The following is a 25,952-nucleotide window of genomic DNA, read 5'->3' as shown; positions in this document are numbered from 1 at the left end:
TAGATGAAATTTCAAGATGAAAGTAGGCTACTTTCTAATAAAAGTTGAAAGGGAGGATATCAAATTGAAGCTACTAGTTTCTGAGAGCTACTGAAAAACTGGTTTACTGAAAAGATATATGAATATTGTATTTTGCTATGATTACCATTTGATATTGTAAAATATTTTTGAAAACTATTCCTTTTTATTAATTTATGGTTTCTAAATTTAGGGAACTGAGGAAAAGTTATTTTACCTGCTCCTCACTCTTACAGTAGAATAGACAACTGTGTAATCAAAACCAAGATCGTGAATATACCACACAGAAATGCTTGCCTTGAAACAACAATTTCTCTTTTTCCGGCCACTGTTACAGCTACAAGGCTCAGAAGACTGAAGTATCAAAGTCACATCTTTTGTTTCTAATACTGTTTGATAGACAGCTTTCTGAAAATCTGTCAGAGAACAATACACCATCTGCCAAGATAAAACACAAGGTGATTATCGGTACTTTTTTATAGTAGTAATAGTCACAATGCACATCAGATTTTATAAATTTTAAGAGTGAAAACCGCTGATAAACTATTTTTCTTTTAGATACATTATTATGACAAATTCTCCTGATTTTCCTATACTCTTTGCTACCATCTTACCCTAAACTACATAAATATAACTTTATTTTCAAATAAATCTCACAGAACTTTTTTTTCAACTGAAAGGAATCAAACTATGAAAAAATAAGTTAAGTGTTTTCCTTATATATTTCTATATAGAATGTACTCTATATTTCAGGGTTTCATACTATTAGCCCATCATGCAAATATATGACTACAGTTTAGGTCAGATAAAAAAGTAGATGAGAAAAGGGAAAACTTTAGAACAATCGTATGAATAGTATTTAATGAATTACTTGAAAATTTATACTAAAAACAGCATAAAGTATTTGTATTTTATATCCTGGTATAAATTTCTAATATTAGTAAAGGTAAGAATTAAAAAATACACATAAAACAACTACAAGTTTCTATTTTGTGTCCAATTCCAAGAAAAGAAGAAAATATGATAAAATAATGCCACTAAGTTATGTGGGATATAATTTACCCTAGATTTCTAGTAGCACTGGAAACTGGTAAACGTCTTCTAGATGTAGCTCTATATAATCAGGGTCATAAAACTCATAATAAGATTTTGAAAAATGTGAACAAAAAGGAAAGCCATCTATCTATAAATATTTATGTATTTATATCACTACAACAGAATAGTATTGCTAAAAAATGACAAATTCTGTTGTTTCTTTTGCTATAAAGAAGCTTTTTAGTTTGATTAACCTCACTTTTTAAATTTTTGCTTTTGTTGCTTATGCTTTTGATGCCATATTCAAAAAAATCATCAGCAATCATCACAAGATCAAAGTCAAGGAGCTTTTTCCCTGTTTTTCTAGGAGTTTTACAAGATCACATCTTGTGTTTTAATCTTTAACCCATTTACAGTTACTTTTTGTGAGTAGTAGAAGATAGGAGTCCATATAAATATACAATTTTCCCACTACCACTTATTGAAAAGAGCATCTTACTGAGTATTCTTGGCTCCCTTGTCAAATATTAGTTGACTGTATATACATGGGTTTATTTCTGGGCTCTTTATTCCACTCTACTGGTCTATGTGTCTGTTTTTATGCCAGTTCCATACTGTTTTGATTACTATAGCCTTGTAATATAGTTTGAAATCAGGAAATGTGACACCTGACAACTTAGCTGTTCCTGCTCAAGATTGCTTTGGCTATTTTGGGGTATATGGTGGTTCCATACAAATTTTAGGATTGTTTGTTCTATTTCTGAAAAAAACTGCCATAGGAATTTTTATAGGGATTGCATGGACATTTTAACAATACTAATTCTTCCAATCCATGAACATGAGTATCCTTCCATTCATGTGTGTCTTCTTCAATCTCTTTCATCAGTTTCTTATAGTTTTCAGTGTATAGGTCTTTCACCTCCTTGGTTAAATTTATTCCCAAGTATTTTAAAACAGGTAGTAACATTTACTAAACACTTCTTACATGCCACACACTTCAGAGCAACCATGTGAGGCAAAAACTATCACCATTCCCATTTAACAGATGGGAGCTAAGGTTTGAGAGACTTAGCAAATTGCTCAAGGTCATAAAACTCATAAGTAGGGAGCCAGGATTCAAGCCTATAATATTTGACTCTAGAGCCCAAGCTCTAGACACTCTGTGCACAACTCTTTCTTCATATTTTAGTTGTTGTTCCTACTGGATAGACAAATAATATACATAAAATTGCACAAAATATTTTTAAAAGTGAGGGTTCATTAAGTATTCCAATTAAATGACAATATCTGCTTTAGATCAAAAAGTCAAATGTTGGGGCACCTGGGTGGCTCAGTTGGTTAAGCATTCAACTCTTGATTTCGGCTTAGGTCATGATCTCACAGTTCATGAGACTGAGTCCTGTGTCAGGCTCCGCAATGCGTGGAGCCTCCTTGGGATTCTCTCTCTGCCCTCCCCTGCTCGCACTCTCTCTCAAAAATAAAGAAATGAACTTAATAAAAAGTCAAACATTTAATCATTTTCCCCAACTTGCATATCAGTAACATATTTTCCTTTCAAGTCTATCTTTTTAAAGTAATAATCAACAGGACATCCTAAGACTAGAGAGTATTTGATAGCATTGCCCTTATTTGGGACAACATTAATTAAACTTAGTTCATGGTAATTTATAAAACCTTTTTTCCATTACCTGAGCAAGAAGAACTACCAGATTAAAAACTATACAAGAGGACCACAACATTAAAAAAAAAAAATCTCTTAAGGTTTACTCTTCAAATGTTCTTAAATAATTAACAGAATTTAATTATAACTTTCCTAAAGTTCTTCAAACTAAGTTAGTTGTATCACTGCAAATGGCATTCTAAAAAAAACAAAGCTTTTAATCACTGTGGTCCTATAGCTGTAATTAAGGTCTCATGGAATATACTGGGCTGTGGATAGTAGACAATATATGAAGCATAAAATATGAATGGATAACAAATTAGGGACAGAGCTCTTCTTTTCCAACTGAGGAAGAACTGCAGCAAAAGCCTTCTTATAAGAGAAATGAATTTAATGCATACTAACAATAAACCTGCTAGCTAACCTGCTAGATTGGGTTCAATTAACGTTTTCTGAAATTTTGCACATAATATTTTTTTCCATACTACTCAGGCAAAAAAACCCCTATATTCATAAAATACCACAGGAGACAGATTTTCTTTTAAAGAGAATTTGTTCAGGAAAAAAATAAAATATGAGAAATTAATAATTTAAACAAATGCAGTTCTCACCCGGTCTTCCTTCTTAGGCAACTGATCCTTGATCAGAGTCTTGGTACGCCGGAGAAACCAGCCAGACATCTTCTTTGCAAGCCTTTGCATGGCCTTTCGGCCAGTAGCTAGTTCTCTTTTGGTTGCTGTGTGTCTCTGACCATGTTCTACTGGGTCAGAAAACTGCTTCTTGAAGTAGATCCTACTACCTAAAAGTCCTGGCACAGCCCTATATAAAGGCAATAACAAAAATATTAGGGCTTTGGTCAATTATCTAAAAAGAAATACATTGACTTCTTTCTGAGTCTAAGAAATATACTAAGTCGCTTGTTCATGAATGGTAACAATAACAAAATAAAATAAAACAGAGTGTTCTTTCTTTATGACAGTTTCAGTAAATAACTATAAGATGACAGAATTGGTAAATACGTTCAGATATTTACTTCAAGGACCGAGACTAATATATAAGGAAAGGTTTTCATGGGACTCTACTCTGTATATCATGTTTGGGACAAATACATCTGTAAACATAGCTGTATTTGGGTCCCCCCTCCCCACCCCAGAAACTATTAATTAGCAAACAAGGTAACACTAAGTTAAAGAAATATTAAAAATTTTCCAAAACATAAAAAGTGTTTTTACTCACCAGTCCATAACACACCACAGTTCTTTCATGTTGTTCTGAAGAATGGTTCCAGTGAGGCCAATGCGGACATTACATTTTAAAGCTTTCATAACTTCTGTTACTCTAGCCTTTGGATTCTTAATTCTATGAGCTTCATCCACAATGACAGCTGACCATTCCAAACTACAAAGTGAGAAAAAAGGGGAAAAAAGTTTAGAAAACTTATCCTACATGGTGAATGAATACCTTATTACATTTATGTAAGTGCAGAACATCTTTTGGGGTCATATAATATGTTAAATAAAAGCTCAAGTTCTGGAATTAGATGGTCAAAGTTTAAATTTAATGTCTACCACTGACAGCTGTTGTAGGCTTAGGTGAGTTACTTCTCCGTGCCTCAGATTACCCCTTTCTGACAGCTTTCTTGAAACAGGAGCATACTATTATTAGCTTCTAAGTGAAGTCAAGTCAAATCCTAGATCTGACAAAAATGGTAAATCTAAATCAACTTTAATAAATATATCAAATGTAAATGGATTAAACACTCCAAATAAAAGGCAGGTTATCAGAATGGATACAAAAGCAAGATCGAACTATACATTAACCACTAAAGGCTCACTTTAAATATATAAAAATATATTCAAATAAAAAGATAGCAAATGATAAATATTCAGTAAGTACAAGAAGACTATGTTGTCCATATTAATATCAGATAAAACTTCACAATTATTAGATATAAAATGGAGCATGTTTTTTAAAGATAAAAGGATTAATTCATAAGAAAAAATACTAACCATAAATGTGTGTGTACCTAATAAGAGTTTCAAAACACTGTATATAAATTGAAAGCTGACAGAACTGAAAGGAGAAATTTAACAATACTCAAGTATAATTGAAGATTCCAATATTCCTGTCTCAGAAATTGTAAAACTAGAAAATCAGTAAGAGAACACTTAAGTGTTAACAGCTCCTAACTTGACTTTATTGATATTTATAGAATACTACACCTAACAACTGTAGAATAAACATTTTTTTTTCATGAATACATAGGCCAGAAAAATGCAAATTATACAACAGAATACCACCACAGACACACTAAAATATCTAAAAACAAAAAGACCGACAATGCTAAATGTTAGTGAATATACAAAGTAACTGAAGTCTTGTAGATCACTAGTTGGAATAGAATGATACAACCACTCAAGAAAATGGTTTGGGAGTTTCTTCTAAAGTTAAACCTATGCTTAACCATAAAACCCCAAAATTCCACTCCCAGGAAATGAAAATATGTCTACCCAGGATAAATGACAATGTATGTTTAAAAAAAGGCTTCTACATAACTAACTATTCCTTACAGTTTTACTTATAATAATGAACTGGAAAACCCAAATATAAATATCCATCCTCAAATAAATGGGTAACAAAATATCGTATACTCATAAACTGCAATACAACTCAACATTAAAAAAGAACAAATACATTCAATAGCACGGATGAATCTCAAAAATATTATGGTGAGCAAAAGATGCCAGATACAACAGTTCTAGAATCTAGAAATCCAAGATCAAGGTGTTGGCAGGCTTGGTTTCTTCTGAAGCCTCTCTCCTTGGCTTAAAGATGACTGCCTTCCTGCTGTGTCCCCATGTATTCTTTCCTCTGTGCACTTAAATTCCTGGTGTCTCTTTCTCTTCTAAGGACACAAGGCAGATTGGACAAGGGCCTCACCTTAACGGCCTCATTTTGACTTTATTGCTTCTTTAAGAATATTTTCTCCAAATACAGTTACATTTTGGGGTCCCTGAGGATGGGAATTGAACCTACAAATTTGGAGGGGACATGGGTTAGCTCAAAATAAGCCTCCTAATTGGTCTTTCTCCATTTAGTTTGGCTCTCCTTGGTCTGTATACACAACTAGATTACTTATAAAATGCAAATCTAGGGGCGTCTGGGTGGCTCAGTTAGGTGAGTGTCTTGGTTTCAGCTCAGTCATGATCTCATGGTTCATGAAATTGAGGGAACTTTCTCTCTTTCAAAATAGATAAATAAGGGGCACCTGAGTGGCTCAGTTGGTTAAGTGTCTGACTCTTGGTTTTGGCTCAGGTCATGATCTCACAGTTTTGTGAGTTTAAGCCCCACACTGAGCTGACAGTGCAGAGCCTGCTTGGGACTTTTGGTCTCCCTCTCTCTCTGCCCCTCGCCCACTCACGCTGTCTCTGTCTCTCTCAGGATGAATAAATAACTTAAAATAAATACATAAATAAACCTTAAAAAATAAAATAAAATGCAAATCTGACCATTTTTATCATATTAGTAATCTACTGAAAACATTTCAAGGGTACTCTATCATTCTAAGAATAAAGACCCCTAGGGGTGCCTGGGTGTTCTGTCAGTTAAGAGTCCAACTCTTGAATTTGGCTCAGGTCATGATCTCACAGTTCATGGGGTTCAAGCCCCACATGGGGTTCTGCGCTGGCAGCATGAAGCCTGCTTGGTATTCTCTCTCTCCCTCTCTCTTTCTCTGCCCTTCCCTCTCTCTCTCTCTCTCTCTCTCTCAAATAAATATTTAAAAAAAAGAATAGGGGCGCCTGGGTGGCTCAGTCGGTTAAGTGTCCGACTTCGGCTCAGGTCATGATATCACAGCTCAGGAGTTCAAGCCCCATGTTGGGCTCTGTGCTGACAGCTAAGAGGCTGGAGCCTGCTTTGGATTCTATGTCTCCCCGTCTCTCTCTGCCCCTCCCCCATTCACTCTGTCTCCCTCTCTCAAAAATAAATAAAAACTTTAAATTTTTTTAAAAAAAACTAAAAAAAAGAATAAAGATCCTTAGCTCTCTAGACAGCTTTCAATACCCTTTATGATGTTCCTTGTTTACCACACTGTTGTTGTCTCCCAGCCACTTCCCTCTTACATGTATGCTGCAGCCATGAGATACAGAAAGTATCAAAACTGCTTTCATTTATTCAAAAGTAATGTGATCTTTATTGTTTGAAGGCCTCTGCAAATGCTGCTTGTTCCCTCTTCCTTCATTACTCCCCTACTCTTCAACTCTTACTTATCCTTCAATTCTTTTTTTTTTTTTTTAAGTTTATTTATCTTGAAAGAGAGAGAACATGCACAAACAGGGGAAGGGGAGAGAGAGAGAGAGAGAGGCAGAGAAAGAGACAATCCTTGCCGGCTCTGCACTGGCAGTGTGGAGCCCAACACAGGGCCTCAAACTCACAAACCGTGAGATGATGACCTGAGCCAAAATCAAGAGTCACACATTTAACCCGACTGAGCCACCCAGGCACCCTTCGTCATTCAATTCTTACCCAGCTCATAGGTCATCTTCTCTGGGAAGCTCCCTGACAACTCTCCTCACTCTGCAGCAAAGTTAGGTTCCTTATGTTCTTTCTTACAAAGGATGCTCCCACGGCATCCTTTCTTACATACTGCAACACTCATATGCCTTTATAATTATGTCTCTAGATGCCTCATTAAAATCTTAAGATGCACGTAGGCATTAAGTCAGTTCATTTCTTTTGGGTACTTATAGTCCTGGAATACTGATTCTCAATATGTATATGTATTTTTTGCCAATCTACATTCACAACAAACTCCCATAATTAAAATCATTCATGAAAATCACCATCTTAGTCTAGAGGTGCCATATGCATAAAAGGTTGTACGTGAGATTTAGGACAGTCTTATCCTTCTGTAACAGGCATTGTTTGGAGAGGGAATAAAGGAAATACAATGGACTGTATAAAATCTGAAGGTTTTTCCTTCTTAGAAAATAAGTTATTATAAATTAGTTCAATAATTCTTAAATGAAATTAAATTATGCTATGGATATTTGGAGCTTTTTTGAAAATCACAATATAAAGGGATGTAAACAGAATATTAATGTAATCATTCTCATTATTCCCATTACCTGTTCAGTTCATCCAGACATAAGCGCAGTGTTTCATAAGTTGTTAGAGCAATTTCACATTTCCTCTGCTTTACACGAATCAGTTCATAGTCTTTTTTGTTACCATGTAAAACAGTGACTCTGAAATATCCCCAGGTGTCCAATTCATCTCTCCAGTTGTAGAGTACAGAAAGAGGAGCAACTATTAAGAACATCTAAAAGAAGAAGAAAAAAATTATGATATATTTTTTAAATGAAAAAAAAAAAAAAAGAAATCCAGAATACCAATAGTCCTATTCTTTAGTTTCTGGCACTGCAGTTAATAAGAATAAATACAACTTAGTGATTGGATATATCTGGATATAGAAGACTGTCAAAAATACTTTGTCATCCACTTCTCTTTTATTAGGATAAAACAGATATCTAACTGTGTCCAAAGGAAGAGTTGTTTTTGATTTCCCCCCTCTCCCCGCCAAAAAAAAAAAAAGGAGCTGAGAGATAAGAGAGAAGCAATTTTCCAAAAGAGAAGAGTATAATCAGGACCCAAATAATAACTTCAAGAGCCAAGGGGGTAATATATAAAGCAGGACAGGTTTTTTTCTTGAAATACATGGTTTTCTGAAGCTCTTTCCTTTGCATTGCCCTAGTCCATTTCTTCTTTCCCTCTTTCAGATACTGTCAGTTGGAGACCTGGAAAATTCATTAGAAAATTGAAGCAATTAGAAGAAAACCTCTACCTCTCTTACCATTAGGTCAATAATCTACCTGTATTTATTTTCATGTATTCTGCCCTCCCACACATTACCATGGATGAATTGTCCATGTTCTTATCTGAAAATAAACCTTAAACTTACACTGTGGCTGCCATCATTTCTTGCCAACATAAAATCAATGCTGGAGAAACTGCCTCCAACTGCCCTATGAGACTAACTTTCCCTTTTAGTGTACCACATCCATCCACAAGCAAGTAAGTTCTAATTTTTCCCAGAGTTAAAAAACAAAACAATACCCCAAATCCTCTTCCTTAAACGTACAACTCTCTTCAGCTATCCTCTATTACTTTACCATCTTTATAGCAACGATCCCTACGAGTTATCAATACTTACTGTTTTTACTTAATCTCCTCCAGTTCTCCCTTGAATTCATATAAATGGGACGTATGTCCTAACCCTCCAACCAAAGCAGTCCTTGTGAAGATTAACAATGTATCTGTGTTTAGTTTTCACATGAATATTTTGGGGTTCCACTGACCTTCCCTGTACTAACCCCAAATCCTGCTGTCATCACCCATTTTAATTTTTTAATGTTTTTATTTCTCACTATTATCACTCTTTCTAAGCTATTATATTTAATAGTGTTACAAGTTTCTTTCCTAAAGTTTTACATTTGTCCTACTCGATAAAGATCAGCAAATTAAACATACTGAAAAATTTCAGTTTAGCAAAAATTAACTAATACAATACTAGTCTAAATCTTGCTCTCTCTTCTATGAAATATTTCAGCTAGGCCATTTGTCAGGTATAAGAATTCAAAGCTGTGATTGTATTTTGGAAAGAGAAAGAAGAAGAAAGAACAGAAGATTAACCTACTAAATGGCAGAGCTCCTTTTTCCCACCCCAACATCAAACACACATAAATACTCTCTTGTCATACTTGATTCATCTCAAATACTTTTGCCTTTTGGCTTGGAGTTTATCCTATGAATTCTATTATTCTCTTACCTTCAAAACAAAATCTGAGATACAAATACTAAGTCCAAGTATAGTTTCATCCCATCCCCCCCATTTCTGTTATTACAAAATGAAAATGATGGGTCCAAACTCCATCTGAGCACTTTGAGCAGTTTTCCACTTCAGATATCATTCATCAAAGTTGCCAATGAATCTAAAGATTCCTAGAATCAGCCCTCAGATTCAACAAGTTTTAAAAGAAGACATTTCTTATTATTGGTCTTTGAAATTGCAAAAGGTAAATAAAATAGTTCAGTAACCCGTTTTAGTACTGAGAGGTCAGAGAACTGAGTTATGCCATTTGCAAAGTCCAGAGAATGTATGTAAGAAGAATGTAAAGTCTTTACTACCATGCTATGAATAATATTTCATTTAGCAAGCCTTACTTAAGCACAAGATGTCAAAACAATAAAATGGAAAGCAGTGTCCAGCTAAGTCACTGCACATAAAACAACATTATTTGTTATTCTGAAGCTAAGAAACAATTTTATAAAACTAGATCTAAAATGTAATATACATAGAATTAAAAGTTGCTTACTTAAATATTACTAACATCAATAGAGGCCACATTTAATCCTTCAACTAGAGAAAACTGAATTACTGTTATCTCTTTCAACAAATCTAGTTCAATAATTGAAACACATGCTTTTAAATCTTGAATCTTCTTGTACCATGGCTTTAGGAAAATGATGTGATGTGGGCTGTGACAAAATACCCAAAGATGTTTTTCATGTGATGATTTCTGTGGTAGGAGGTACAGTATTAACGATAATCACCATACCATTATTGAGCACTTGCTGTATGCCAAGGACTGTGCAAAGTAGTTGACAAATATTAACACAAGGACTTTACATAGAAATGCTACAAAGTAGGAGTATTTAGTATTTTCCTAATAAAGGATGAGATGAGATAACTAAGGTGTAGAGATGTCAAATAACACACCCAAGGTCCTACTCCTATTAGATGGCAAAATAAGTATTTGAACCCATGTCTGTCTAATTCTAAAACTCAGCCACTACTATATATCATATTAGTATTGTAATTTGCAAAGTCCATGACCATGAGATACAGAGCTCTCTTATTTACCACTATAACTCCAGAACTTTGTATAGTGTTTAAAAACAAAGGTGTTCAAATGATAAATGAAATAATAAATGCAACAATGCATGTCAGTGCCAGAATAGAAACAGCAATGTATATTTAGAGAACAACAATAGACAAACAGAACCAAAGCAAAGGTCTCACATGGGAGGAAGTGAAGATATCAAAGTGAAAAATAATATGTACCTTTACAGAGAGAAACTATAGACCATAAAATTGAAATTTTTGCCATACATAACTCAAAGTTCTAAAAAATATTCCCTGTAATTACCTCTACAATGTTAATTCCTTAAAAAAATGCCAAACCTTAAGAAAGAAAGAAAGAAAGAAAGAAAGAAAGAAAGAAAGAAAGAAAGAAAGGAAGGAAGGGAATGCTCAGGTCATGATCTCATGGTTCATGGGATTGAGACCCATGTCAGGTTCTGTGCTAACAGTGCGGAACCTGCTTCAGATCCTCTGTCCCCCACTCTCTCTGCCCCTCCCCACTCATGTGTGTTCGTTCTCTCTCACACACACACAAAATAAACAAACTTTAAAAAACTTTTATTAAAAAATGCCAAAACTAATTAATTTAAACCCTATAATACGTAATTGATAACTTTTCCTTTGGAATACTGTGGCTGCCCAGAGTTGGGCTCTGTGCTGATAGCTTGCAGCCTGGAGCCTGTTTCAGATTCTGTGTCTCCCTCGCTCTCTCTCTCTTCCCTATTCCTCTTATGCAGCCCCTCTCTCTCTCAAAAATAAACATTAAAAAAATTAATATGTATATTAAATATATATGGGAATTTAAGTTTAGAATCCATTCTAGTCATGAGCCTCTCCAAATCTTTTTTTTTAAAGTTTATTTATTTTGAGAGACAGCACACGGGGGAGGGGCAGAGAGAGAGAATCCCAAGCAGGCTCCACACTGTCAGCACAGAGCCTGTTGTGGGGCTCAATCTCACGAAATGTAAGATCATGACCCAAGCCGAAATCAAGATTTCAGATGTTTAACCAACTGAGTCACCCAGGTGCCCCCAAATCTTTTCTTTAAAGTAGCAGAAGAATTTCACCAAAACTTGACATTCTTTAAAAATATAAAATTACAGGGGCGCCTGGGTGGCGCAGTCGGTTAAGCGTCCGACTTCAGCCAGGTCACGATCTCGCGGTCTGTGAGTTCGAGCCCCGCGTCAGGCTCTGGGCTGATGGCTCAGAGCCTGGAGCCTGTTTCCGATTCTGTGTCTCCCTCTCTCTCTGCCCCTCCCCCGTTCATGCTCTGTCTCTCTCTGTCCCAAAAATAAATAAAAACGTTGAAAAAAAATTAAAAAAAAAATATAAAATTACAGACCAATAGCACTTAAATTAATGGACACAAAACCAATAGATCTCAAATCTTGCAATTAAATAAGGTCTGAAAATGGAAATGACAAGTAAAAGTATAAATATTCATAGAAAATATATGTAAAGCAATAAAATGAACAGTAAATCAATTATTAAGAACAGTAAAATAATTAAGAAAGTGGAATTTATAAAATATATGTCTCACCTTAAATGACATATTAGACCTGTTGGATTTAATATATACAGAATATTCTATCCCAAAGGAGCAGAATATACATTCTCTTCAAGTGCACGTTACAGTTTTTGGTATAGACCATATGTTAGGCCACAGAACAAATCTTAATAAACTTAAGGAGACTGAAATCATATCAAGCATCTTTTCCTACCACAATGCTATGAAACTAAAAAGGAAAAGGGGAGAATTCACAAATATGTAGAGATTAAACAACATGCTACTCATGATAAAAACCCTCAACAAGGTAGGTTTAGAGGGAACATACCTCAACATCATAAAGGCCATAGATGAAAAGCCCATAGTCAACATCATCCTCAATGGGGAAAAACAGAGCTTTTCCTCTATGGTCAGGAACAAGGCAGGGATGTCCACTCTCACCACTGTTATTTAACATAGTACAGGAAGTCCTAGCCATAGCAATCAGACAACAAAAAGAAATAAAAGGTATCCAAATCAGAAAGGAAGAAGTAAAACTTTCACTATTTGCAGATGACATGGCATACTATATAGAAAACCCAAAAGACTCCACCAAAAATACTGCTAAAGCTGATATGTGCAGTCAGTAAATTTCTGTGAGTTGATTTCAGGACACAAAGTCAATGCACAGAAATCTGTTGCAATTCTATATACCAATAATAAAGCAGCAGAAAGAGAAATTAAGGAATCAACCCCATTTACAATTGCACCAAAAATAATAAGATACCTAGGAATAAACCTAACCAAAAAGATAAAGGACCTGTACCCTGAAAACTATAAAACACTGGTAAAAGAAACTGAAGATGTAGAGAGCCCAGAAATAACCAACATTTATATGGCTAATTAATTTATAACACAGGAGGCTAAAATATCCAATAAGAAAGGACAGTCATGGGGCACCTGTGTGGCTCAGTCAGTTAGGTGTCCAACTCTTGATTTTGGCTCAGGTCATAATCTCAAGGTTAGTGAGATTGAGCCCAGAGTTAAGGTGCATGTTGACAGCATGGAGCCTGCTTGGGATTCTCTCCCTCTCTCTCTGTCCCTCCCCTGCTCATGTGTGCTCTCTCTCTCTCTCTCTGGCTCTCAAAATAAATAAATAAACTTAAAAAATAGAGAAAGGACAGTCAAGTCAATGAATGGTGTTGGGGAAACTATACAACCACAAACAAAAGAATGGAACTACTATCTCCTACGGCACACAAAAGTTAACTCAAAATGGATTAAAGACTTGAATGTAAGACCTGAAACCATAAAACTCCTAGAAGAAAACACTGGCAGTAAGCTCTTTGATATTGGTCTTAGTGATGATTTTTTTATATGTGACTCCAAAAGCAAAGGCAACAAAAACAAAAATAAACAAGCAGTACTACATCAAACTAAAAAGCTTCTGCACAGAAAAGGATATCATCGACAAAATGAAAAGACCACCAACTGAATGGGAGAAAATATTTGCCAATCCTATATCTGATAAGGGGTTAATAACCAAAATATTAAAGAACATATACAACTCAATAGCCAAAAAAATCTAATTTAAAAATGGGCAGAGAGAATCTGTATAGATGTTTTTCCAAAGAAAAGGAAATGGCCAACAGGCACATAAAAAATATAACTGATCATCAGGGAAATGCAAATCAAAACCACAATGAGATATCACCTCACATCTGTTAGACTGCCTATTTTCAAAAAGACAAGAAATAACAAGTGGTAACAATGATTTTGAGGCAAGGAAATCCTTATGCACTACTGGTAGGAATTAAAATTGGTGCAGCTACTATGAAAAACAAAAAATTAAAAACAGAACTACCATACGATCTAGCACTTTCACTTCTGGGTAGTTATCTGAAGAAAACAAAAACATTAACTTGAAAAGATATATGTACTCCCATGCTCATTTCAGCATTATTTACAACAGCCAAGATATGGAAACATCTAAGTATCCAGTGATGGATGATAAAGAAGATGTGATACATACGTATCACATATATATAAAAAATGTCACATATGTACATATACATGTATACACACACACACACACATATACAAATGTGGAATACTATTCAGCCTGGACCTTAAGGGCATTATGCTAAGTGAAACAAGTCAGACCAAGAAAGAGAAATACCATTTGACTTACTTATATGTGAAATCTACAAAATAAAACAAACCAAAAAATCAAGCTCATAGATACAGAGAACAAATTGGTGGTCGCTGGGGTGAGGGGGTGGTATGCAAAACAGGTGAATGGGGTCAAAAGTACAAGCATCCATTTATAAAATGAGTAAGTCATGAAGATGTAATATATGCCATGATGACTGTAGTTAATAATACTGTATTACATGTTTTCAAGTTGCTAATACAGATTTTAAAAGTCCTCCTCACAAGAAAACAAATAAAAAAAAATTTCTAACTATGTATGGTGACAAATGTTAACTAAACTAGACTTATTTACTGTGGTGATCATTTTGCAATCATTACGCTGCATACCTGGAACTAATACGTCAATAATACTTCAAAAAAAAAAAAGCCTGATAAAGCATGTGGCTTTAACATACATACACACACACACACACACACACACACACACACACACATATATATGTGTATATATACACATATATATGTGTGTGTATATATATAAACATGACCAATTAGAATATAAAGTTTTAAAAATTCCATTTGAAATAGCAACCAAAAAGAAAGAATACCCTGTTAAACTTAATGAACAATAAACAAGGTCATACAAAGAAAGCTAGAAACTCTGAGGGGCATAAAATAAAAGTTAAGCAAATGATACAACTACTCTAGGATATGCAGTATTTACAGTGTAAAGATGTTCACTCTCCCTACATCAATCAATAAATTCAGAAATACTACCTAAAATATCAATAGGTTTTTGAGAAAGTTGAGAAAATTTGAAGATAAACTAGTCTTACCAAACATTAAAACATATTATAAACCCAAAAAAGTCAAAACTGTTTAGCACTGAAAGAGAAAGGAGCAAATAAATCAATAGGACAGAACAATATATCTAGAAATATACCCACAAATATGGTGTTGTTTTACTCAAAAGTGACCCTTCAAATCACTGTGAAAAAGAGGGCTTATGCAATAAATGACAGTTAAAATAATTGGCTAGCCATCTGAAAAAAAAATAAAGCTGAATTAATAGATTAGTCATTATAGCAACATAAATTCAAGCTTACACAAAGATGTAAAGGTATAAAATAAAATCATATACATTACACAAGAATCGTGGGTGAACTTACAATCTTAGGTACAAAAGACTTCTAGGCAGGCATAAAACCCAGAAGCTATAAAGATAAATATATTAACTACCCATTTTTTTTTTTAAATGCAACCAACAAGTCAAAAGCTGACTCTGAAAAAGCAAGAAAGAAATATTTACAGAATATATAATGGACAAAAGATTAGTTTGTAGAACATATGATTAAGGACTATTAAGAAATATGATTAAAACTAGAACTTGATTTTTTTAAAAACTATTAAAAATGTCTTTTAAGATTCTGAAAAGATACTCGACTTCACTCATAATTAAAAGAATAGAAATCAAAGCAAGATATAATTTTTCTAAATCTCTGACATAATTTATGTAACAAACATAAATCCCTTGGATAAATAAAAAGGTGGGAAATAGACCCTATTCTGTTTTCCAAAGTGATTTTCCAAAGTGATTCTGTTTTCCAAAATGATACACTATCGGTAAGAATACAAACTAGAACAAGCTTTTGAAAGGCTATTTGACTCTAGCTATCAAAATATAATATGTAAATACTTAATTTCAGTATCACAGATTGTGTGATTCCAGTACCAAGAATTCATACGGGTATGATGGCAAGACATGTGCATGAAGATTTTCACAGTAGCATGTATCTTTATTTTCTCATGAATACCAAGAGGATTATCTTGGTATACATCAGAAACTAAAGAAATAGTGTGTAGCAAATGCTGGAAACTTATTTTTTGTTCAGTCACCATTGAAACTGCTTCTCATACTGTGATTATTAGAAAAATTCTCTGCATTAATACTGATTATGAATTTTCATAGATTCTCTGAAGTTTTATCATATAATATTTTAAAATTAATTTACCTTGATTCATTTTCTTAAAGACTGAATTCCAATCCTAATAGCCTAAATCTAAAGAATCATTCCAAGAATTAATATTTGAAATGCATACTTTGTGTCTTTTCATTTAGGAATTTGTTCTTGGCACAAAGCATTTATTTCATGCATTCCTAGATGACTTATTCACACTTGAAAAGTTTCAAAATGTATATGAGATGTATCATATCACACACACATATCTCAAATCTACCACTCCTTAATTTGTTGCATTTAATTCATTAAAGGATTTTTTGCAAGGAGTTCCAACATTAATTTTTCAGGATTCCATTGCAATTCTTGCATTAGCATAATAAATATAAAGTAATTTATTTTTTCTCTAGCTATTTCATAGACCATCTTTTAAAAATGCACAAGATTTTATTTTATTTTTTTTTAAGTTTATTTATTTATATTTGAGAGAGAGAGACAGAGCACATGAGTGGGGGAGGGACAGGGAGAAAGAATCCCAAGAAGGCTCTGCACTACAAGTGCAGAGCCTGACACGGGGCTCGAACTCACAAACAGTGAGATCATGACCTGAGCCGAAACCAAGAGTCAAATACTTAAGCAACTCAGCTACCCAGGCGCCCCTAAAAATGCACAAAATTTTAAGTGGACCAATACAAATTTATCTTTTAAGAATTTCATCACACAAAATTATAGTATTTGAATTCACTTCTGGGGAATACTTTAGGATGTCATTGGCAATCCCATTAAAAGCTTTATGAAATTCCAGTTCACATGATCAACTAAACACATGTATTTATTGATGCCACTTGAAACAAAAGAACAAATATAAAAATAAATCCATAATAGTGTAAAATGCTTCGAAGGGGCACTGCCAGAGGACCAGAAGTGTGTAAGAGTATATGAAAACTGCCATACTTAAAGAACTGAGGAATCCATCCTATACTTATGTAAGAGAAAACTTCCCCAAAAAACACAAAGTGAATTTTCCTAAAAAATAGACTTTAAGCCAAATACTGTAACAAGAGACAAAGATCATCAGATTATAATAAAGGGGTCAATTCATTAACAGAATATAACAACTGTAAATATTATATGCAACATCAGAACATCTAACTATATAAAGCAAATAACAGACAGGAAGAGAGAAAATGACAGAAATATAATAATAATATGGGACTTCAACACCCTACTTTCTCTCATCCAGAGAGAAAATCAGTAAGGTAACATCAGATTTAAACTATACATTACAGCAGATTGGACCTAAGAGGCATATACACAACATTTCACCTAAGAGCAGCAGAATATATATTCTTCTCAAGCACATATGGGACTTTCTCCAGGATAGATAATATGTTAGGCCACAAAAGAAGTCTTAAATCATATCAAACGTATTTTCAGACCACAATGGTATGAAAGTAGAAATCAATGACAAGAGGAAAACTAAAAAAATCCACAAATGTGGAGATTAAACAGTATGCTCCTGAATAATGAATGGACCAAAGAAATCAAAAGGGAAATAAAAAAAAATCAAGACAAATAAAAATTGAAACACATATCAAAACTTTTGGGATGCAGCAAAAGGAGTTCTAAAAAGAAAAACTTTCTACATTAAGAAAAAAGAAAATTCTCAACTAAACAACCTAACTTTACACCTCAAGAAACTATAAAGAGAAAAGCAAATTGAGCCCAAAGTTAGTAGAAGGCAACCACAAAGGTCAGAGTGGAAATGAATGAAACAGAGACTAAAAAAACACTAGAGAAGATCAGTGAAACTAAGAGCTGGTTCTTTGAAAAAAAAAAAACAAAATTAGCAAACCTTTAGCTAGAATAAGAAAAAAGAGAACACTCAAAATTAGAAATGAAAGAAGAGACCTTATCACTGATAACAAAGAAATACAAAGGATCATATAAAATTACACAGGTATATGCCACAAAATAGGTAACCCAGAGGAAATGAATACATTCCTTGGAAATACATAACCCAACAAGACTGAATCATGAAGAAAGACAATCTGAACAGATCAATTATTAGTAAAGAAACTGAATCAATAACCAAAAACCTACCAACATAGAAAAGTCCAGGACCAGATGGCATCACTAGCAAATTCTACCAAATATTTGAATAAGTAATGTCAATCCTTCTCAACAATCCTAAACTCATTTTTCAAGACTAATGTTATCCTGCTATCAAAGACAAGGATAGCACAAGAAAAGAAAATTATAGATGTAAAAATCCTCAACAAAACATTAAACAAACAGATTTGTCAGTCCATTAAAAGGACCATACACCATGATCAAAGTGGGATTTGTTTCTGAGATGCATTGATAGTTCAAACATAAGAAAATCAATAAATGTGATACATCACATCAACAAAATGAAGGATAAAAATCATATTTCAGTAATTGCAAAAAAAAAGCATTTGACAAAATTCAACATCCTTTAATGATAAAAACTCTCAACAAATTGGACACAGAGAATACATACCTTAACAAAATAAAGACCATGTGGGTACCTCGGTGGCTCAGTCATTAAGCATCTAACTTCGGCTCAGGTCATGATCTCACAGTTTGTGATTTCGAGTCCTATATCGAGTGAGCCCCAGCCCTGCTTCAGATGAGCTCGAGCCCCACTTTGGGTGAACTCAAGTCCCACTTTGGGTATGAGCTCCAGGTGAGCCCCACTTCCCTCTCTCTCTCTCCCCATCTCTCTCTTCCCCTCACTCACTTGCACTCTCTCTCAAAACAAAACAAAACAAAACAAAACAAAACAAAACAAAACAAAACAAAAAAAAGCCCATATATGACAAGCCCACAGTTATCATCATGCTCAACAGTGAAAAGCTGAATACTTTTCCTCTTAAGATCAGTAACAAGACAAAGATGCCTCTTCTTTTTTTTTTTTTTTTTACGTAATTTATTGTCAAGTTGGCTAACATAAAGTGTATACAGTATAAAGTATATTCATAAAGTGTATACAGTATAAAGTGTATTCAGTTCTTGGTTTTGGGGGTAGATTCCTGTAAGTCATCGCTTACAGATGACACGCAATGCCTATTCTTGCCCAGTTTATTCAACATATTTCTAGAAGTCCTAGCCAGAGCAATTAGGCAAGAAAAATAAACAAAAGGCATTCAAATTGTAAAGAAAGAAGTAAAATGTGTGTTTGCAGAGGACATTACACGTAGTAAATCCTAAGATGACAAAAACAAACAACAACAACAAACAACCACTTAGAACGCAGTAAAATAAGTTCAGTAAATATACAGGACACAAAATCAATACATAAAAATCACTTGTGTTTCTATACATTAGTAATAAACTACTGAGAAAAAGAAATTAAGAAAACAATGTAAAGAAATAGCAGAGTAATTTATTAAAGGAGAAACAATTATGCCAATCATCTGCTCCAGAGAAGCAGCACTCTGCTTCCCCTACATAAAGTACTGTGTATATTTTTCCAAAGCAGGAGAACATCTTCAAAATTCATAGTGAGTGTTTGGGCTAAGGAAATATCTGAATTTCGAGGTTGAATAAAAAGTCCTATATACTTTAAAACAAAAAGAAAATTTCCTTTCCAAGGAAAAAGTCAATTCAGTATTGAATCCTCATCTATGACAAGGAGTGACAAAAGAAAATAAAATTATTTTGGTCAAGTTTTAAGAGAAAATCCTTAATTTAGAATTCTACACACAGATAAACTATCAATCCAGTATGACAGCAATATAAAAGTACACAAAATTTTTGAAACAAATAATAAAGTTGTTAAACAAGCAAAAAACTGATACAAATGCAAGAAAAAATGAGAAAGCTAAAAGATATAGTGGAAATTTAATCCATTTCTCTCAGAATCTAATTGCTCAAATAGATTTAAAAAAGAAAAGCATTAATTTTAACAATACAATTAACAAGCCTGATCGAAATATTTATAACTATGTGGCCATAATAACAAAGAATGCACAAAATACTAGCAAACATTTAAAATTAAAAAAAATTAATGTTTATTTATTTTTCAAAGAGACAGGGCTTGAGTAGGGGAAGGGCAGAGAGAGAGAGGGAGACACAGAATCTGAAGCAGGCTTCAGGCTCTGAGCTGTCAGCACAAAGCCCAACACAGGGCTCAAACTCATAGACTGCAAAATCATGATCTGAGCCAAAGTTGGGCACTTAACTGACTGAGCCACCCAGGCACCCCAGCAAATATTTTAAAATAAGTGAAACTACATAATATTCACAGCATTAAAAACACTTGACCATGGATTTAGCCACACACACACACACAATACCAACCCTATTATCCCAAAAACAAAAGTAGAAAGTAGAAATCAACAATAGAGGCTAAATACTCCCATCATTCTCCATTCCCCAATGATATCTATTTACTTGGAAATTTTACACTTTGCTTTATTTTTTTTAAGTTTATTTATTTATTTTGGGAGAGAGAGAAAAAGTGTGAGTGGGGGAGGGGCAAAGAGCGGGAGAGAGAGAATCCCAAGCAGGCTGTGCACAGGCAAGATCATGACCTGAGCCAAAGTCGGACACTTAACCAACAGAGTCACACAGCTGCCCCTAAACTTTGCATTAAATAGTACTTGAGTAAAAGCTATAACTGGAGTCACAGATAATTTAGAAAAGAATACTGAAAGACTACATAGTAAAAACTATGGAATGCAGCCAAAGTAGTACTCAAAAAAACATTTACAGCTTTAATGAAATTTATTAGAATATAAGAAAGATGAAAAATAAATAATTAAGAATTGAACTGAAGGAGATAGAAAAATACCAGTGTATATATATGCACCTATTTAAATATATAAATTTAAATAAATATATATTACAAATACACATTATATATAAATATCTTTAAATACTTAAAGTATTACTTTTCCCTGCTGTTTACTCTGTCTGCTAATTATCACAACTGACATAAGATATTCATAAACTCTGCACTGATATTTAGAATCAAATAACAACTAAAAACAGGACTTGAACTCTAGAAGATTTAAAACACATCAAGAATATGTTTTAAAAAAAGAAATTAAATTTGACATAGGATGTATTTATAATATTAAAAATAATAAAAAATTTAAAGTAATAATAATACCATAAGCCATTACTTCTCAAAATTTTGCACAAAATTGCCCCACTGATAGACAAGAGTAAATTGGTCTTCTCAACAATCTTATGTATATATAAGACTTATGGATGAGACTGTTTTAAAACTTGTGGAAAGTGATTCATTACCATAATATAACAAAGATTTCATAAAATCACTTCATCTTTATTTCTATCCAGTTTCCTGGTGCTGAGAACATAAAAGACACAAAAGTACACCTTTTTCTTTCATTATTTTATTAGAAATATATTATTTTTATGAGTCATATATGAGATATCTAAAAACATATATTTATAGAGGAGAAAGCTGATGTACAGCTATGAAGAGCATTTATACTCACATGGGCAAAGATAAGTTAAGACCTTAATTGTTCTGACTCCAACTTCAATGGTCCTGATATAGGAAGAACTTGTTACATATTTTCAGGATGTAATTACTCTGCTAACAACTTTACCAGTTAACATACCTTTGTTAGCAACATCTACAACTGTCTTCCTTTCATTCTCCCATAAATAAAAAACAGGATAATAGACTTCAATGAACTTTACATACACAACAATGGAAATTTAACAAATTAATGAAAGTAAGTCCTGTAAATCCAGCCAAGGAAAAGACTGAAACCCTCTAAAACAATTTAAGCTAAAATTGTACTTTCCCATTTTGAGAGTCAATCATACTTAATTTGAGGATGAAATTGATAATCCTTCAAGAATTAGGCCTATAAAACAAGTATTTTAACAATGTCTTTAGATTCTATGTTTTAAATTTATACTATAATGTGTGATGTTTATAAGTTTCTATATACTTTTCTAATACCAGCTTCAATAGATGTATGCTTCTAAACATCTTACCTTTTTTGCTATAGAAGGGGTTTCCTTTTTCATACTTCTTAGTAAAAACTCTGGCATGTTGTTTTCAATATCCTCACGAGTTCCCTTTTTATGCAAAACTGCAGCCAAAAATGAAATAACCTGGGAGAAAAAAAAAAAAAAACAACGTTTCAATTACTGGGTAAATGTTTCAAGATGGACAAATTTCATGGCTTACATGATTAACTACCCAATTAGTGACAATATGAGTATGTACAAATAGATTTGTTACAGGGAAAAACAACATGAAATACTAGTATTGGTTTTCTTTATATATATCAACAACTAAATGTACAGTACACATTACCCTTCAATATAGTATAAAAGAATTTTCATGTTGCTGTCTCTTCCACCATAGGTTCTACCTACTCAATGAATTCTTCCTTGATCTCATCAGTCGGGACATTACCTTATTTGTTTCTCTCCATGGAAACTATCTCTTCATATATTCTATTAGAATGAACTATATACATTCTTTTTTCCCTGTAGAAAACAAAGCCCTTAAGGGAGTAATATTTGGCTCATAAAGTTGTGCACTTGTTTATCTAATAAGTATAGATGGAATGATAGAATGTTATTTCAGGATAGACTAAGACAATTCACTCATAGACACACCACTTAAATAACAGCTATTCTCCAAATATCAAGTAAGAAAGACAAAGAGACATTATAAAGGAAATATAATCCCCATAATGAAGAGCAAGAAACATTTAATCAACTGGACGTTGGTTCAGATTTTAGCATTAGTTGCCTGGCAGCTATGTAAACTTGGGCAAGATGGTTAACCTCTTAGAATAACTGTAAAAATACTTGAAAATAGCAAAAATAAATATTGCAGAGTTGTAGTAAAGATTGGGGGGGAGGGGCACCTGGATGGCTCAGTCAGTTGAGCGTAGGACTTTGTCAGGTCATGATCTCATAATCTCATGGTTCATGAGTTCGAGCCCCACATTGGGCTTGCTGCTGTCAGCCCAGAGCCTGCTTCAGGACCTCTGTTCCCCCCCTCTCTGTCCCTCCCCTGCTGACATGCTCTCTCTCAAAAATAAAATAAACTTAAAAAAAATAAATAAATAAAAATAAAAAATAAAATAAACATTAAAAAAAAAGTTGGGGGAAAGTATTTGAGGTATCCATATGGGAGAAAAGAATTAATCATTACTTTAGAAAGATAAATTATATAAATATTAAAACCGAAAGAAAAAATTTTCAGAAAATTAGGAAAAAACCCAGAAAGGTGTTTTTAACATGAGTATGATTACCTATAATCTCAATCCCAAATGACAGAAGAAAAAAATGGTGTAAGAGAAGTAGTTGAAGAGATAAAGGCTGAAAACTTCTAAAAACTGATTTAGAAAACATTAAGCCATATATTCTAGATCCACGAAGAACATTAAACCAATAAACAAGTAATAAATAAATAAACAAACAAGCAATCCACAAGTAGGTGTTTCATAGAAAACCTGGCCAAAACTTGAGACAAAAAAAAAAAAAAAACAAACAAGAGAGGGGAACAGGAGTTAAGCTGGCAGAGGCGTAGAGAAACCCTAAGCTTGTCCTGTCCCTCCAACATAGCTAGACAGTTATTATATATCATTCTGAATACCCAAGAAGTCAATCAGAGGTCTGAGAGAACAAAAACTGCAAGTCTACAAGTACAAAAGTGACCACCTTCTGGAAGGTAGGAGGTGTGGAGAGTTGATACGGAGGAGACAGCTTCAGGTACAGCAGCAGGGAGGGAGGCCACTTACGGAGGCTACCACAAAGTATTATAAGCAGCAGAGCACAAAATCTGAAATTTTAGAAGTACGTTATAATGGGGGATGTGCCTGGCTTAAAGGTGCTCAGGTGGTGAAGCTGGGCAGAATCCCAGATGTGACAGTGTGGTCTTAGGATCCCCTGGGTCGCAGGAAGAATGGGTGGCACCAATGTACTGCACTTTTTCTAGGCATAAGAGTGGGGACTCAGGCTGAGGGCAGCAAGCAGGGGTGACAGCTTTTGGCTCTGTTTTGTCATAAACGTTGAAGGGTTTATGTAGGGTCATGCAACCACTTTCCTCACATAGGCCAGCAAAAGCTCGCTGAGACTCTCCCCCAGAGGAACAGTGTGGGTCTGCACCATGGGATTCCCTAAAATTTGGAGTTTTGAAACTCCTGAGATAAAAACAAAAACAAAACAAAAAAATAACAACCCTCAGACATGGGTGGCAGGGTGAACGCAGGGTTCTGCTGGAAACCAGGTACACAAGGGGGGTGAATGACTGCTCTTCTGTGAGCATTCCCTGAAGGAGGGGGCATGATTTTCAGCTCCAGGGCTAGAGACTGGGGCACCACCATATACATCCCGCCCCTCAGCACTGAAAGCCTTCAGTGAACAAAACAGCGCCACCTGGTGAAGGTCAGAGCCACTTCACCAAGTGCTGTCCCCTTGCGCCCTGAGGCACATTTGTATTGAAACAAGTCAGCCTGAGAATCAGCACAGCAGGCTCCTCCCCCAGAAGACCCACACTTGTTTGCACCAAGTCTACTGATCATAGAGTGCTACAAAGCTTCAGTTCTAGGGGAAATAGGATCTAGCTTCCTGTTTACTTTTATCCTTTATTTTTTATTATTATTTATTCATTTATTCTCAGTTTTTTCTATTCCTTTTACTTATTTTTTTTATTTTTACTTTTTTTTTTTTAAGTTTATTCATTTATTTTGAGGGAGGAGAGCATGTATGAGCAAGGAAGGAACCAAGGTGGGGGAAGAGAGAAAGAGAATATCCCAAGCAGGCTCTGGGCAGAGCCCAATGTGGGGCTCAATCTCACCAACTGTGAGATCATGACCTGAGTGCTTAACTGACTGAGCCACCCCAGGCACCATGCAGACAAGAATTCTTTACCCAACAAGGCTCTCATGCAGAATAAAAGGAGAGATAAAGAGTTTCCCAAACAAACAAAAACTAAAGGAGTTCATGACCACTAAACCAGCCCTGTAAGAAATTTCATGGGGGACTCTGAGTGGAGGGGGAAAAAAAAAGACAAAAAGCAACAACAAAGGCTAGAAAGAACCAGAGGGCATCACCAGAAACACCAACTTAACAGGCAACACAATGGCACTAAGTTCATATCTTTCAATAATCACTCTGAATATAAATGGACTAAATGCTCCGATCAAAAGACACAGGGTATGGATAAAAAATAAAGATCTGACTATATGCTGCCTACAAGAGACTCACTAAAGACCTAAAGACACCTGCAGATAAAAAATGAGGGGAACCATCTATCATGCATGGATGTCAAAAGAAAGCTGGAGTAGCCATACTTACATGAGAAACCAGATTTTAAAATAAAGACTGTAACAAGAGATGAAGAGCATTATATCATAATTAAGGGGTCTATCCACCAAGAAGATCTAACAATTGTAAATATTTATGCCCCCCAAATATTTATGCACCCAAATATGTAAATCAATTAGTAACACATAAACAAACTCATTGAAAATAATACACTGATAGTAGGAGACTTTAACACTGATAGTAGGAGCAATGGACAGATCATCTAAGCAGAAAACCAACAAGGAAACAACAGCTTTGAATAACACACTGGACCAGATGGAGTTAGCAGATATATTCAGAAGATTTCATCCTAAAGCAGCAGAATACACATCCTTTTTGAGTGCACAAGGAACATTCTCCAGAGCAGACCACATACTGGGTCAC

At 34.3% G+C, this 25,952-nt stretch overlaps 1 protein-coding gene across 4 annotated transcripts in view; it reads right to left on the bottom strand.

Moving 5' to 3' along the window:
* The window catches only part of ERCC6L2 (ERCC excision repair 6 like 2), a 139,217-nt gene that overhangs the window by 78,473 nt on the left and 34,792 nt on the right, over window positions 1-25,952 (bottom strand). For all 4 annotated transcript variants that reach the window (XR_006966298.1, XM_047103100.1, XM_047103092.1 and 1 more), the window contains exons 3-7: window positions 22,236-22,355; window positions 7,840-8,033; window positions 3,950-4,111; window positions 3,325-3,532; window positions 316-456 (exon numbers count right to left, since the gene is read on the bottom strand). Coding sequence is in view for 3 of the 4 variants with exons in the window: in XM_047103100.1 (XP_046959056.1) it covers window positions 316-456; window positions 3,325-3,532; window positions 3,950-4,111; window positions 7,840-8,033; window positions 22,236-22,355 (825 nt within the window). In the remaining variant the exon portion in view is untranslated. The remainder of the gene's footprint in view (window positions 1-315; window positions 457-3,324; window positions 3,533-3,949; window positions 4,112-7,839; window positions 8,034-22,235; window positions 22,356-25,952) is intronic.

Source organism: Lynx rufus, unplaced genomic scaffold (assembly GCF_022079265.1).
Source record: "Lynx rufus isolate CCGP_SWC_20201006 ecotype Redwood Valley unplaced genomic scaffold, mLynRuf1.p SCAF_10, whole genome shotgun sequence".
NCBI classification, from domain to species: Eukaryota; Metazoa; Chordata; class Mammalia; order Carnivora; family Felidae; genus Lynx; species Lynx rufus.
The sequence above is the reverse complement of the archived record's forward strand: the minus strand, read 5'-3'. Positions and strand labels throughout refer to the sequence as shown.